The 16,359-nt window shown below is 40.6% G+C and overlaps 1 protein-coding gene across 4 annotated transcripts in view; it reads right to left on the reverse strand.

Moving 5' to 3' along the window:
• The window catches only part of sema5a (sema domain, seven thrombospondin repeats (type 1 and type 1-like), transmembrane domain (TM) and short cytoplasmic domain, (semaphorin) 5A), a 236,376-nt gene that overhangs the window by 129,508 nt on the left and 90,509 nt on the right, over positions 1-16,359 (reverse strand). For all 4 annotated transcript variants that reach the window (XM_060824788.1, XM_060824787.1, XM_060824786.1 and 1 more), the window contains one exon: positions 2,370-2,585. In XM_060824788.1, the coding sequence (XP_060680771.1) occupies positions 2,370-2,523 (154 nt within the window). In that variant the 5' untranslated portion in view covers positions 2,524-2,585. The remainder of the gene's footprint in view (positions 1-2,369; positions 2,586-16,359) is intronic.

Here is a 16,359-nt window from a genome sequence, read left to right on the forward strand (position 1 = left end):
CTATAATCCTATCACACCATTGGGTTGGTCTCTCATTTAGGAAAGACAACTGGTGGTGGTTTATCCTGAGGGTCACCACACCTCAGCCGAGGGGAGAGACTGAGAAGAAAGTCTTTCATGATAACCTCAGCCATGGGAACTGAACCCATATTGTTGGCCTTACTCTATATCACAAATCATCTACCCAGCTCATCACCCTATATCACAAACCATCCATCCAGCTATCACTCTATACAACAAACCATCCGTCCAGTCATCACTCTATATCACAAACCATCCATCTAGCTATCTCTCTATATGACAAACAATCCATCTAGCCATAACTCTACATCACAAACCATCCGTCCAGCTGACATAGTAGATGGCAGGTGGCAGAATTTGAATTCAATGAAGAATTAAGAGTCTAATAATGATCAATTATCAGAATAAAAAAAAACCAGCTGGTTCACCAATTCTCTTATTCTTACTCATCTTCAGGGAAGAAAATCCATAATTTTTAGCTGGTCTTGCCTATGTGTGACCACAGAGCCAGAGCAATGTGTCTCGGTCTTAATTAGGGTGAACTATACAGGTAGAAATAATGGGTGTTTGTCAGAAAGGTACAAAACCCTGAGACCTACAGATTGACTGGAAAAATCAGATGGGCAAAAATAATCTAGATGAGTGGTTCAAAACATATTTTCAGGATAGTTTCTCAAAACAGCACACACTGATGTCAATCAGACAGGAGACTTTACTAGACCTGAGATTATGCAACAAGATAGTTTTAAGTGAAGGCACCTCTAGTTAGCAGGAATCATAATATGATCCAATTTTACAGTCAGTTGAGGAAGAAATGATTGAGTCTAGAATGAGTTTTTAAAAATAAATAAAGTCAGTTGTAAGGGCACAAAAGCAGAGCTGATGAAAGTAAACTATCAAATTCAGTTAAATGTTTGGTTAACTGAGATACAGTGGCAAACATTTACCAGGATATTTCAGATATACAGGATAGATTCATTCCAACAAAAATGAAAAATTCCAAGGGAAAACCCTCCATCCATGATTAATTTAAAAAGTTAAAGATAGCATCAAAAATAAAGAAAACATAATTGTGCAAAGAGAATGGCAGGTAAGAGGACTGAACAGAACTTAAAAAAAGACAAAGAATAAAAGATTAAATTGGAGGATTCCCATAGCGCTACACTATAAAATCTGCCTCATTAGTAATTTAAAAACATGGGAAAAGGAGCAAGTGTTGGCCATTCGGCCCTTCGAGCTTGGTTCACCTTTCAATATGAACATGGCTGAACATTCAAATGTGTACCTTGTTCCTGCTTTCCCACCATATCTTTTGATCCATTTAGCCTTAAAAATGATATCTAACTCCTTTTTGAGAATGTTTAATGTTTTGGCCTCAGCCACTTCTGCGGCAAAGAACTTCACCACACTCTGGGTGAAGAAATTTCTCCACCTCTCAGTCCTACAAGGGTCACTGTTTAAAAGTACGGTGTCATCTACTCTATGCAGAAAGGAGGAAAAATCTTGTCTCAGAGCATGTTGTGAGTCATTGGATCTTTCCTCCTCAAAAGATGATGTAAGTGGAGTTCTTGAATATTTTTAAGACCAAGATAGATAAATTCTTAATAAGCAAGAGGCTGGGATAACTGGAATTAAGCAACCAAAAGCATGACCACCAACAGTAGAATGAATTAGGGAGGGATGCAGAACAATTGGTGAAATGCAACATTTGTTTGCAGGCTGGTATATAGTGCTTGAAGAAGTTGCAATATAGGGAAGGGTGAGATGACAGGAATAGCAGTAGGCTATTCAGCTCTTGTAATCTGTTCTATCATTCAATTAGGTCCCAGCTGAGCTGTACATTAATTCCATCTACATGTTTTGGTTCAATTTTTACAATATCCAGTATGTACTCATCGAATCAAGGAAGATTTACAACACGCAAGGAGGCCCTCCAGCCCATCATAGCCATCATATCCTCCAGCCCATCATATTCGGTTTCTGTGACAGCAACTCAGCCAGTCCCGATCCCAGTCTTTTCCCATAGCCAGCAGAAAAGCAGGCAATGCTTCCCAGCTGGAACAATTCCCAGAAAATCACATTTAGGTGGTTAAATCAAGAAAGTAACCTGCTTCTAAATGCTCTCAATACCTCATTCAAACAACAAAATAAAGCATCAACATTTTAGTCTAGACTGTCTACAGAGTGGTTTTCCTCTGTCCAATCCAGCTTTCAACTACATTTTAACTTTATTCGCCCTATTCAATAGAAAATTCTATTCTGATGGATAGACTTTCAAGTAAATCAATTCTGTAAATAGTATCATTTGAGCTCCCATTTACTCTGCTGATGGAACACAGCATACTCACCTCTATAAGTTACAATAGGATGTGCTGCTTGCTGACAGTGCTGGTGATCCAGTGAAACAGATGACCCACTGCTTCCAACTCCTCCAATCACCACAATAAATCCCTGAGCTCCAACAAAAAAGGCCCAAAACCAATTGGTCTTTATTGGAGCCATGGGATGGTGAGCAATTTCTTCCTGACTGGCTTTACGTTTTTTCTGTGTGCATCTGAAAAGACCTGTATTGAAAATTAAACAATAATGAATTCATTTTTTTCACATCTAAGATACATTAGCTCTATCTTTTAATACTGAACATTCTAACTCTGTTCATTGACTAATGGCTTGATGTTTATTTTTATTTATTCATAGGATTTGAGCACCACTGGTCAGACTAGCTTTTATTGCTATTCAGCCTTAAAAAATATAAAAAGGAGTAGACCCCTTGGCATCTTGAGCTGGCTCTACCATCCAATAGGATCATGGCTGATCATCCTCAGTTGCTCTTGAGAAGGTGATGGTGAGTTGCTTTCTCAAACTGATTCAGTCCACTTCATGTGGGAAGATGCATAATGGCATTTGGGAAGCCGTTCCAGGATTTTAACCCAGCATTAGTGAAAGAACTGCAATACATTTCCAGGTCAGGATGGTGAGCGGCCTGGAAGGGTACTATATGTACATTATTGATATTAATTATACTATTTTGAAACAACTTGGTACCAAAACCAAAATGATGCGCTATTAAATGGCAGATTAACACAACAGTTTTACTGTTGCAACCGTCTCCAGAAGGTATAAATCCACATTAGCTTTTTCTTACCTGCATATTTTTAGTCCAGTAATTACAATCTCTTACTGCCATTCACATGGTATTTCTCAAGTTTTTTTTATATAAGGTCAGCTTGCTCTCAAGTATGAAATGTCTATTCAGTTCTTTACATTGTTTTGCTATTTTTTGCAAACCTTGGAATTAGAAAAAGCATGAAAGGCACTTATCCTGTTTCACTGGAATTGGCCTTTTCAATATGACCTCTGCAGCTGCATGTTCCCATCTACCTGTGGCCTGATTTGGTTTCAACACAAGTATTTTATTTTAGATGGCATCAACTTTCCTAATGTGGCCTCTTTATCAACTGTCACTGGCATCAACAACTACATGGAAACCTGCCATTATATTGTACTTCTTGATTACTCACAACTGACAAGTTCCTGAATGAATAACTCTTCACTTTGTAAGCTTGAGATCCTTTCCAGGGTTCAATGTTAATGGTACCTTTACTAATTGTTCTGCAAAATGAGTGAAGCTCAATAGATATGTTTAAGCAGTCTGATGAATACAGTCTTGGAGACTTACAAATCCAAACCTTGAACTGATGATCAGATTTCACTATTATCCAGTAAACACAAAATTTCTGACCAAGGTTGTTACATTGCTGGTTTTCATGGAACACCAGAGAATTCAACGACATTTACCCTCAGCTCCCATAATATGTATTGTAAAAGGATCACCATTGTGTAAGTTTCATCTGCTCTAAAATTAACTAGCATCGTCTAGGAGATTCTTCACTTTCACTGAAATGTTAAATTTGAAATTTAAGAGCACATATTCATCTTTATGTACTATAGTCCGGATGTACAAATTGTTTTGTACATTAACAGTTTGCCTTTTCTACTCATACAGCAAAAAAATAGTCCCTTCGGCCCAACTCATGCATGCCAACCTGATTTTCTAAACTGAACTAGTCCCATTTGCCTGGATTCGGCCACATCCCTCTAACCTTTCCTATCCATTCACCTATCCAAATGACTTTTAGATATTGTAATGGTACTTGCCTCTACACATCCTCTGGCGGCTTGTTCCAAATATGCACAGCCCTCTTTGTGAAAGGGTTACTCCTTGTATCTCTTTTAAATCTTACCCCTCTCATCTTAATCCTATACATTCTAGTTTTGGACTCCCCTACCCTGGAGAAAAGATGTTACCTTATCTATGCCCCATGATTTATAAATCTCTAACGTCACCCCTCAGCCTCCTATGTTCCAGGGGAAAAGGTCCCAGCCCATTCAGCCTCTCCTTATAGTTCAAACTCTCCAGTCTCGGTAACATCCTTGTAAATCTTTTTTGCATCTTTTCCACTTTAATAACATTCTTTCTAGAGCAGGGTGACCAGTAATCCAAATGTGGTCTTACCAATGCCTTATACAACCATAACATGACATCCCAACTCCTGTACTCAGTGCTTTGACTGATAAAGGCAAGCATGCCAAATGCCTTCACCACCCTATCTACCTGCAATGCCATTTCCAAGGAAGTATCAATCTGTACCCTTAGATTGCCCTACTCGTCAACACTCCTCAGGGCCCTACCATTAACTGTGCAAATCCAGTTCTGGTTTGCCTTACCAAAATTCAACACCTTGCATTCATCTAAAATAAACTCCATCTGCCATTCTTTGGCCCACTGGCCCAGTTGATCAAGATCCCATTGTACACTTCTTCATTATCAACTATACCACCAATGTTGGTATCATCCAAAAAGACATCTAATAGTCAACACACAGCTTCATTAGTTAAAGGCATTTCTGAAGGCTGGGTTACATTCTGAACAATTCTGTAGATTTCTAGTTCATTTCCATTATTAATATGCTACTGTCAAAGTTATGAACTATCCCATTAGCTCATATCAAAATCACTGCACCCATTTCAGTTATCTCCAACGTAACAACTAAATATGTTATGGGTCATTTTTCACTTGTTATGCACTGTATTGTCCAAACCCTTTTATTTTGATGTGTTTCCAAGTACACCAGATGCAGATACAATGCACATCCATTGTCATCCTGATTTTACATTCACTCTTACACTACATTCTATGATACATCTCATTTTTTTTTAGGTTCTGATTGAGTAAGAGTGTTTACCTCTTGAATCACCTGGCTGACAATTTTCTGATTTCTTTAAATGATAACCAACTACAATGCACAGGATAATTGCTGAAAGGCATTACCTGTTACTTTGACATTTTCACTTTCTTTCCAAAAATAAATAAAATCTTTCAGAATGGGATGAAATCACAATTCTGTAAGAAATACTATTTTTATTTTTATACCAACATTTCCACACATAGTGATAACAACTAGGAGAAAGTGATGCCTGCAGATGCTGGAGATCAGAGTCGAGAGTGTGGTGTTAGAAAAGCACAGCAGGTCAGACATTTCGGGCATAAGCATTCCTAATGAAGGACTTATGCCCGAAATGTCAATTCTCCTGCTTCTCGGATGCTGCCTGGCCTGCTGTGGTTTTCCAACACCACACTCTCGATAGTGATAATAGCCACCGCAGTAGCTCAGTGGTTAGCACTGCTGCCTTCCAGCGCTAGGGACCTGGGTTTGATTGCAGCCTTGGGCGGCTGTTTGTGTGGAGTTGCACGTTCTCCCCGTGTCTGCGTGGGTTTACTCTGGGTGCTCCGATTTCCTCCCACAGTCCAAAGATGTGCAGGTTAGGTGAATTGGCCATGCTAAATTGCCCATAGCGTTAGGTTCATCAATCAGGGGTAAATAAAGGGTAGGGGAATGGATCTGGGTGGGACACTCTTTGGAGAGTCAGTGTGGACATGTTGGGCTGAAGAGCCTGTTTCCATACTGTAGGAAATCTAATTTAAAAAATTGTACCCATGTCTGTTTTTGTCATTTTGTGTGTTTCCAAATGACAAGATGATTAGGTAGCAGTGCTAGTATCAAGTTCAATGTTCCCTCTCCAAAATTTCACAATGAGTGACCAGATGACAGGACATGAAAACTGCAGTGTACTGCCCTCACTGCAGGCAGTTACTTTACTCTTTTCGAGTGCTGAAAATTAGTTCAGGATGATTTCCTTGAAGCATTTCAGTTTGATTTGAACCTTTTTTTTGTCTAAAACTGTCAGTTCAGAATTTTACATTCAAATGTAAACTGAAAGCTATTTGCATTAACTTTATATCCATATTTAGGAATGTGCCTTAGAGAGAAAGAATGGAAATGGAAAAAGGAAATAGACAAAATACTTCAACTCTGCAGCCATACTATACTTCAAACTTTATGTATGTTAGATCACTGTTTACTACTGGCAGCCCAAACTTCAAACACAATCCAGTAACAGAAATGTAATAGCACTAGAACCTCTTTCAGTATAGAGACTGATCAAGAGGGGATATTTCCCTCCCTTTGGCAGAGGTGCAAGACCAGTATCAGCAAACATCACGCACCTTTGGTGACAATAGTTATCCAGCTTGTTTTTTTAATCATTTTACAGGATCACAGAATTCTTACAGTGCAATCGAAGTCCATTTGGCTATATTGTGTGCACTGGCTCTCAGTTCAAATGAGATTAATGATGGGGAAAATGCTGGTCTTGCCAAGATGCCCACATCTTGTGAAACAACTATTTTTATCCACCATTCATCTCACCCTTCTACAAACTCCAGGAAGATGCACCCTATGTGTGGTCTTACCATTGCACTGTTGAGTTACAGCAAGACTGCAAAAAAAATTGTTATGATGTAGAAGGAAGCACTTAGCCCAATGTGGCTGCAGTGATTGCCTGAGCATTTTAATTGACTACCAGTGTCCTGTCAGACTTCAGGCTTCAGCAGAGAAAGTTTCCAGAACAAGTACAAGGACAGAGAGAATGGACAGAGTCAAGAACCTACCTCCGGGCACAGCAAATGAGGATACGACTGTGAGAAGAGGTGCAGTAAACACAGGACTGAGGGTATAGTACTTAAATGCACACAGAAAATGAAACAAGGTAAATGAGTTTATAGCACATATTGAAATTGGCAAGTATGACGTTGTGGGTATCACAGAGATTTGGCTGCAAGGAGGTCAGGGTTGGGAACTAAATATCTAAGGATTTCCATCCTATCAAAAGATCACGCAGACGGTTAGAGGAGGTGGGGTTGTCTTGTTAGTAAGAAATGAAATTAAATCGATGGCAAGAAGTGATATAGAGTCAAAAGGCATAGAATCTGTGTGGGTAGAGGTGAGGAACCACAAAGGAGAGAAGACTCTGATGAGAGTCTGATGAAGGACTTCGGCTTGAAACATCTATTTTCCTGCTCCTCAGATGCTGCCTGACCTGCTGTGCTTTTCCAGCAAGACACCCTCAAATCTGATCTCCAGCATTTGCAGACCTCACTGTCTCCTGGGCGGTGTGTACAGGCCAGCCAGCAGTCATCAGGATGTGGGAAAGGAAATAAATCAGGAGTTAGAAAAGGCATGTAAGAAAGGCACTATTACAATAACCATGGGGACTTCAATATACAAGTGGACTGGGAAAATCAGATCAATAGCGGATCTCAAGAAAAGGAATATGTGGAATGTCCGAGTTAATGGAGCAGTTTGTGGTACAGCCCAATAGGGATTAGGAATTCTGGACTTGATGATATGTAATGAGGTAGATTAGGGAGTGTAAGATGAAGAAACGCCTTAAGGGCAGTGATTATAGTATGATCAAATTTACCCTGCGGTTTGAGAGGGAGAAGCTGGAATCAGATGTAACTATTATAGTTGAGTTAAGATAACTACAAAGACATGAGGGCGGAAGTATCCAGAGTTGACTGGAAAAGAAATATAATTAGGAAGACATCGAACAGCATGGCAGGTGTTTCTGGGGGTAATTTAGGTGAGCAGAAATGCATCCCCAGGAAAAAGAAACATATCAAGGGGAGGATCAGGCAACCATTACTGACAAGGGAAGTCAGAAACAGCATAAAGGCACAAGAAAAAACATTCAATGTGGTGAAGGTTATTGGGAAGCCAGAGAATTGGGAGGCCTTTAAAAAACTAGCAGAGGATAAAGTAAGATCGCAAGAGAGTCTTTAAATATCTAAAAGGTAAGCGAGGCACAAGAGTGCTTTTGGACTCATGGAAAATGAGGTTGCAGAAGTAGTAATTAATAACTAACAAGTGGTGGAGGAACTGTATAGGTACTTTGCATTAGTTTTCACAGTGGTATATAACAGCAGTATATCAGAACTTCAAGCAAGCCAAGGGGTGGAGATAAGTGTAGTGGCCTTCACTAAGGAGAAGATGCTGGGGGAGCTAAAAGATCTGAGGGTGGATAAATCACCTGACCTGATGGACTACATCCCAGTGTTCTGAAAGAGATTACGAGGAGATTGTAGAAGCATTGGTGTTGATCTTTCGGGAATCACCGGAACCAGGAAGGGCCCCAGAGGACTGGAAAATTGCTAATGTACTATCCTATTTAAGAAAGAGGCAGAAGACAGGAAACTATAGGCTGCATAGCCTGAACTTGGTCATTGGTAATATTTCAAAGTCTATTAATAAGGATGAAATTGGAAGTGCATGGTAAAATAGGTCTGAGTCAGCACTATTCATCAAAGGGAGGTCATACCCGACAAATCTGTTAGACTTCTTTGAGGAGGTAACGAGCAAATTAGACAAAAGAGAACCAGTGGACATGATCTATTTGGATTTCCTGAAGGTCTTTGACAAGGTGCCCATGGTGTTAGGGGCAAGGTCATGTCATGGATAGAGGATTGGCTGACTAGTAGAGAGCAGCAATTAGGGATAAATGGGTCTTTTACAAGATGGCAGCCTGCAACTAGTGGAGTTCTGCAGGACTCCATCTTGGGATCACAACTATTTACATTATAAGTTAACCATCTGCACGAAAGAACTGACAGCATTGTTGCTAAGTTAGCTATTGACACAAAGATGGTGGGGAAGCTGCAGAAGGACCTGGACAGGCTAAGAGAGTGGGCAAAGAAGTACACATGGAATACAATGTGAGATAAGTGTGAAGTGATCACTTTGGTAGGAAGAATAGAGACGTAGACTATTTTCTAAATGGGGAAAGGCTTTGGAAATCTGAAGAACAAATGGACTTGGGATTCCTATTTTGGGATTCTCTTAAGGTTAACATGTACGTTCATTTGACAGTTGTGAAGGCAAATGCAATGTTAGCATTCATTTTAAAAGGACTAGAATACAAGAGAAGAAATGAACTACTGAGGCCGTATAAGGCTCTGGTCAGATCACATTTATTGTGAGAGGTTTTGGGCCCATATCTAAGGAAGGATGTACTGGCATTGGAGGGGTCCAGAGGAGGTTTACAAGAATGATCCTGGGGGTGATGTGCTTGTGATATAAGAAGTGGCTGAGGACTCTGGGTCTGTACTCGATGGAGTTTAGAAGTATGAAGGGGGAATCTGATTGAAACTTATTGAATACTAAAAGGCCCAGATAACGTAGACATGGAAAAGATGTTTCCACTAATAGAAAAGTGTTGGAACCAAGCACATAGCCTCAGAGCAAAAGGATGACTCTTTAGGATTGAGATGAGGAGGAATTTCTTCAGCCAGAGAGTGGTGAATCTGAGGAACATACTGCTGCAGAAGGCCAACTGATTGAGTGTATTTAAGACAGAGATACATAGGGACAGAGATAGATAGATTCTTGATTAGTAAGTAGACATGATGAGCTTAGTTCTGCTCCTATATCTTATGATCCTACGGTCCTGTCATTTCCCTGTGAGCTTTCACATTGTTTCTATTTAAATATCATCCAATGTCATCTTGAATGCCCAGTTGAACCTATCTCCACCACACAGCCATTCAATGCATTCCATACTCCAACTCATTGCTGTGCAAAAATACTTCTTCTCACATCAAATTTGCAATTTTTGCAAAACACGAACTGTGTCTGGTTTTCGATCCTCTTGCAAAGAAGTTTCTCTCTATTTACTCTGTCCAAACTCCTCATATTTTTGAAAACTCATCTTAGCTTTCTCCTCTCAGAGTCCCAGCATCTCAAATTCTCATGCACATCTAAAGTATCTCAACCCTGGAACCATTCTCATAAACGTCTTCAGCACTTTTTCTTATTCAATCACATCCTCCCAAAACTGTACATAATATTCCAGCTGAGGTCTAACCAGTGTTTTATAAAAGCTTTGATGTGGAGGTGCCAATGTTGGACTGGGGTGGACAAAGTCAGAAAACACACAACACCAGGTTATAGTCCAACAGGTTTATTGTAATCACAAGCTTTCAGAGCACAGCTCCCTCATCAGGTAAAGTGGAAGGAAGTGCACAGGCACAGAATTTATTTGTGGAGAGATAACGGCAAGATAATTCCGGGTGATTAAAAGTATCAACGGGTAAGTGCAAATAGTGAAGTGATAACAGGCTAAAAGCCAAAGTACTGTGTACTTTATTGACAGCTCTTGCTACCTGTTCTAACACCTTTGTTGACATAAGAGCTCCATAAAATTATGAGGGGCTTGGATAGCATAAATAGACAAGGTCTTTTCCCTGGGGTGGGGGAGGCCAGAACTAGAGCGCATAGGTTTAGGGTGAGAGGAGAAAGATATAAAAGAGACATCAAGGGCAACTTTTTCACACAGAGGGTGGTACATGTATGGAATGAGTTGCCAGAGAAAGTGGTGGAGGCTGGTACAATTACAACATTTAAAAGGCATCTGGATGGGGACATGAATAGAAAAGGTTTAGAGGGATATGGATCAAATGCTAGCAAATGGGACGAGATTAGGATGGGATATCTGATCGGCATGGATGAGTTGGACCAAGGGGTCTGTTTCCATGATGTATACCTCTATGACTATGACTGTAAGACATATACATCCAGGTCTCTCTGTCCTGCACATCTTTAAGATTTGTACCCTTGACATTATTTAAGAACACCTAAACAATGTATTCGCCAAAAACGGATACCCGCACAATTTCATCAACAGATGCCTAAGGGAAAGACAATGGAACGAGGACATGCCGCAACCCAAAGGACTAGCCACACTACCATAAATCAAGAGCATTTCCGAACTGACAGCCAGACTACTGCAACCACTAGGACTCATAACAGCACACAAACCAACAGCCACTCTCAGACAACAACTCACCAGAACGAAGGACCCAGTACCCAGCATGAGCAAAACTAATGTAGTGTACAAAATCCCATGGAAGGACTGCACAAAACACGACATAGGACAAACAGGAAGAAAGCTAACTATCCGCATTCATGAACACCAACTAGCCACGAAACGACACGACCAGCTATCCTTAAGTAGCCACACACGCAGATGACAAGCAACATGAATTTGACTGGGACAACACTACTATTATAGGACAAGCCAAACAGAGAACAGCCAGGGAATTCCTAGAGGGATGGCACTCATCCACAGATTCAATCAATAAGCCTGGACCCACTGCAACGGACAGCTGGAACTGACGACCGGAAACAGCAGATTCAAACCACTACAAATGCCAGAAGAAAGATCACAGAAGCGCTTCACAGGAGGCTCCCAAGCACTGAGGATGTCACCTAGACAGGGGACAAAACGTCTGCAACACACATTCCCAGCTCGGCGAACAGAACCACAACAAGGAGCCCCCGAGCTACAAATCTTCTCACAAACTTTGAACATTATTCCCTTATGCCTCATTTGTTTTATAGCCTTCCCTCAATTCAATGTTTCCCAAAATGTTTCCCACTGCGACCCCACTTGGGGATTGAAAATTCTGATCGTGTGGTCAATCCAGCAAGAGGTCACTTGGGAGACATAGGAGAATGGACAGAAGGTTTGTGAATTTGGGTGAAAAGAGGACAGAGTTCTTCAACAACCACTGCTGCCTTGGAGCTTGTGGACTGCAAGTTTCAGTTTGCAATCCTACTTGCAGGTCTGACTGATACTGGGAAGCCCTGCCTTAAACACATCAAGGTATCCACCTTAACCACTCTCTATGGTACAGATTTCTATGTCCTCAACACTTTCAGATAAAGAAGTTTCAGATTCAGAAGAAACTAAATTTCCACTATGATTTCTTGGTCCTCGTAAGTGAAAATGCTTGTGTGCCTACATTATCAATGTCTTTTATCATTTTAAAGAACTCCTTTAGATCAACCTTCAGCCTCTCTTGTTCAAGAGCAAAGTGACACAGCCTCTTCTTTTTTTCTTGATAGGTATAACCTCTGAGTTCATTCCTGCAAAACTGTTTCCCAAGCTCTGCAGCACTGCATGTAGTTTGAATAATATGGCCACCAGAAATGTACATAGTTCTCAGTGTGATCTAACCAAGGTCATGTACCATCTCTACTTTTCAATTCCATACCTCTAGAAATATATTCAAATAATCTGTTTTTCTTTAAATGCTATTACCCTGTGTTTTTGTACTACCAGATTCCTTTGCACTAATATTACATATGCTTTTTATTTTCCAAGCAACATGCAAGTGGATGCAATTTGGTGAGCTTTACAACTTCCATTGCCTTCAGTCTTAAGAGTGTTAAGGCCAACCAACACTTGCATTGCTTTCCTGTGTGAAGAGCACCTTAGAGTGTTGAAAAGGGCAACCATCTCAAATTATCTCTGTGTATATTTTGTCAGTTGCTGACTCTTGGAAACCAATATTTTGCTCCACATTTTTTTTTGGTACAGACACTGAAAGCAATAATTTTCATTCTTTGAGCAATTTTTTACTCTACTTGCGCAACCACAGCCTTTAAATGTGTATTGGCCTATTAATGTTCTCACACTGCAATAGTTATCAACATTCAGTTTCTCACCACCTCATCCTCTCATTAACAAGCCAATGTCAAGCCCAATAGGATTAGGAGTGTACCAGTATAATTCTGAATACATTAGTGCAAGATAAATAATCTTACCATACTATTATTATTAAATGAAAGGTAGGACAGAATTTAATGCTTCCTTCTGTTCCCAACAAATTCAGAGAAGGGGTGCTGTTTTATTAGACAGGAATGGGGTCACAATTACCTCCCGTTTCACCACAGCAAGCTCTGATCAGGAAGAGAGGAAGTCAATTGGGGACCTTAAGTATTATAATGCTCAGCATTAAGTGTAAATCAAGAAATAATTGGGGCTTGGAAGACCTATACTGCAACAATGGTGAACAATTTTAATCTTCACAGAGCTGGACAAATCAAATTGACAAAGCTGGCTTTGAAATTTAGTTCGTAGAGTGGATTCAGTTTTTTAGAATAATAAGCTCTGGAATTAACTAGGGAAGATGCTATTTTACAGCTGATAATGTCGGACAAAGGATTAATTAACAACCTCATTGCAAATTATCCTATATGTAAGAATGATCATAACATGACAGTATTTCACATTCAGTTTGAGCAAGAAACGTGTATCTGAAATTAGGCATTGAACAATTTGGGAATTGGTGAAAAAGTTGGGAAAATTGCATGAAATCACCTAATGAGGGACCACTCAATGCAAGAATAAAATGTCCCACTTTCTAAATATCGGGCAGCACAGTGGCTCGCACTGCTGCCTCACAGCATCCGGGATGCAGGTTTGATTCCAGCCTTGGGTGACTGCCTGCTTGGAGTTTGCACATTCTCCCCATGTCTGCATGGGTAATCTTTTTAGTTTTGAAGAATGAGAGGCAAACTTATTGAAACAGATCAGATTCAGGTCAAAGATGATGAATTCTGCAGCGAGTGTCACACACTTCCCATTTCCCAAAGGCCTGACAGGTACGAGTCAGGCTGGTGGAATATTCCTCATTTGCCCAGATAAATACAACTCCAACAACAGTCAAGAAGCTTGATATCACCCAACAAAACAGCCTGCTTGATTGTGACCCTATCCATCATCTTCACTATTCACTCCATCACTGATTCTCAGCAGCCCCAGTGTGTATCATCTGGAACATGCAATGCAGTCACTCACTAATGCTCTTTCAACTGCAACTTCTGCAGTCTCCACCACTGAGAGGTTAAAGGAAGCAGATGTATGGGTACACTGCCACACCCTGATTTGAAACTCCAACATCTTTCCCTTACCGTCACTGTTAAGTTTCAGACATTCCTTCCGAGCAGTTTTGTGGACATACCTCCACCCAAGGACTGCAGGAGTTCAAGAAGGCATCCCGCCACCACCTTCCCAAAGATAATTATGGATGGGCAAGAAATGCTGGCTCAGCCAGTGATGCTCAGATCTCATGAAGACTTCCCAAAAAGCTGAAGTTTTATTGGTAATAAAGCAGAGAGACAAATGGCTTCCTTCTGCTCCTATTCTCTAAGTTCTTATGTTCTAATGGGTGGGAGGACTCGATTTAATTATCTTTTAAATTTACTGGTGATTATTTGGTGACTTTTTCTCTTACTTGCTGGCTATATCAGTGATAAAAAAAATCTTTAGAACACCAGACCGTATTATTTCTTTAAAATGTAACAACTAGATTTGTCACCGCCAGGACCAGAAAATAGCTATAATTGGTGCTCATTTGGGTCGATCCACTGGAAAAGTAGCAATATTAGTAACTATTAATAATGACCCATACAACAGCTAAGACCTGTTACAAAACTAAACTGCAATGATTATCATACTCAAAGGGCACACCACTGACAAAGAGAATTTGTTTACTATCATGTTAAATGTATGATCGTCCATGAGTGACTGCATAACAATCTACACAGATGAAAGTCATGATGCGCTATGAATATCTTTACTCAATACTTGGATGGTGCACGTTTTATGCTTTCTTATCCACTTTAACACTCTGACTTTTGAATACCCCCATATCTACATTGATTCCAGCCTGGAGATTAATCTGGCGTAATATGCAGGCACTTGTCTGAACTAACAGGCTCATGCGTCAATGAAAATAAGCTGTTGGGTCTCAAAAACACTCTCTGTCTGAGCAGAGCTCACCTACACAGACAGCTTATCCAAGCAAATACATCAATGTCAGCAGCTGTTCTTCAGTGAATCCCACAGAAGAGAATGCAGCGGCTACACAAAGGGCCAATCGTAACTCCTAGGAACTCATTGAGAGCACTTCTGGACATTACGGCACAGTAATTTTATTTTAAACTTGCCTGTTAGTAGAAGCCCTGAGAGGTGCTAAAGAATCCTGAGTGTGGTGCACTGAACAATAGGAAATGGAAATAATAAAAAATTAGCCCTTTTAGGATTATTTGGAGAATTAGATTAACCTATCAATCAACCCAATTTGAACCATTTCTGGCTCTGGCTGACATCCTGTTTACAAAACTAGCTCTACAATTTACTGCTCTGAACGACTGGTCATGGCATTAATCAACTCCAGCCTCCTCACTGCTCTTGATCTAATTTATCTATTGGACCAACAGATTCACATCAGATGCCATATCACTTGCACTTTGTCCTCCCTAGAACACCTTGACACCAAGAATAGCTACGAAAGAACCCTACTCATTGACTACAGTTCAGCCTTCAACACCATTATCCCCTTGAGACTGATTACTAAACTTAGTGATCTTGGACTAAACCCCATTCTCTGCAACTGGATCCTCAGTTTCCTGACCCATAGTGAAGATTGACAACAATATTTCATCCTCACTAACACTCAATGCTGGAGCCCCCAGGGGTGCGTGCTCCGCCCCCTATTTGTACTCACCTGTATACCCATGACTGTGTTGCTAAATACCAGACTAATGCCATCTACAAATTCACTGATGACACCACCATAGTCGGTCGAATCTCAGATGGTGCTGAAACAGTCTACAGATGGAAGGTGGAAGACCTGGAAAAATGGTGCACTGAGAACAACCTAGCTCTCAATGCTGGCAAAACCAAGGAACTCATTATTGACTTTCGGCGGGATGTTACTTATGCCTCCCTCCACATTAACAACACAGAGGTGGGACGAGTGGAGTGTGTTAAAGTCCTGGGAGTGGTCATCCACAACAAGCTTTCTTGGATTGTTCACGTGGACGCACTGGTTACAAAGGCCCAACAACGTCTCTTCTTCAAACAACTGAGGAATTTGGCATGACGGCAAACACCCTTGCCAACTTTTATACATTCACCATCGAGAGCATTAAGCAAGAATTAGGATGCATAGAATCAGGTAGCAAAATGCAAGGGATGCAGACAAATGGAAATGTGGAGCTGGTTTAAGGAACAGATATTGCGTGTCCTTGATAGGTATGTCCCGGCCAGGCAGGGAGGAAGTGAAAAGGTAAGGGAGCTGCGGTTTAC

Source organism: Hemiscyllium ocellatum, chromosome 5 (genome assembly GCF_020745735.1).
Source record: "Hemiscyllium ocellatum isolate sHemOce1 chromosome 5, sHemOce1.pat.X.cur, whole genome shotgun sequence".
Lineage (NCBI taxonomy): Eukaryota > Metazoa > Chordata > Chondrichthyes > Orectolobiformes > Hemiscylliidae > Hemiscyllium > Hemiscyllium ocellatum.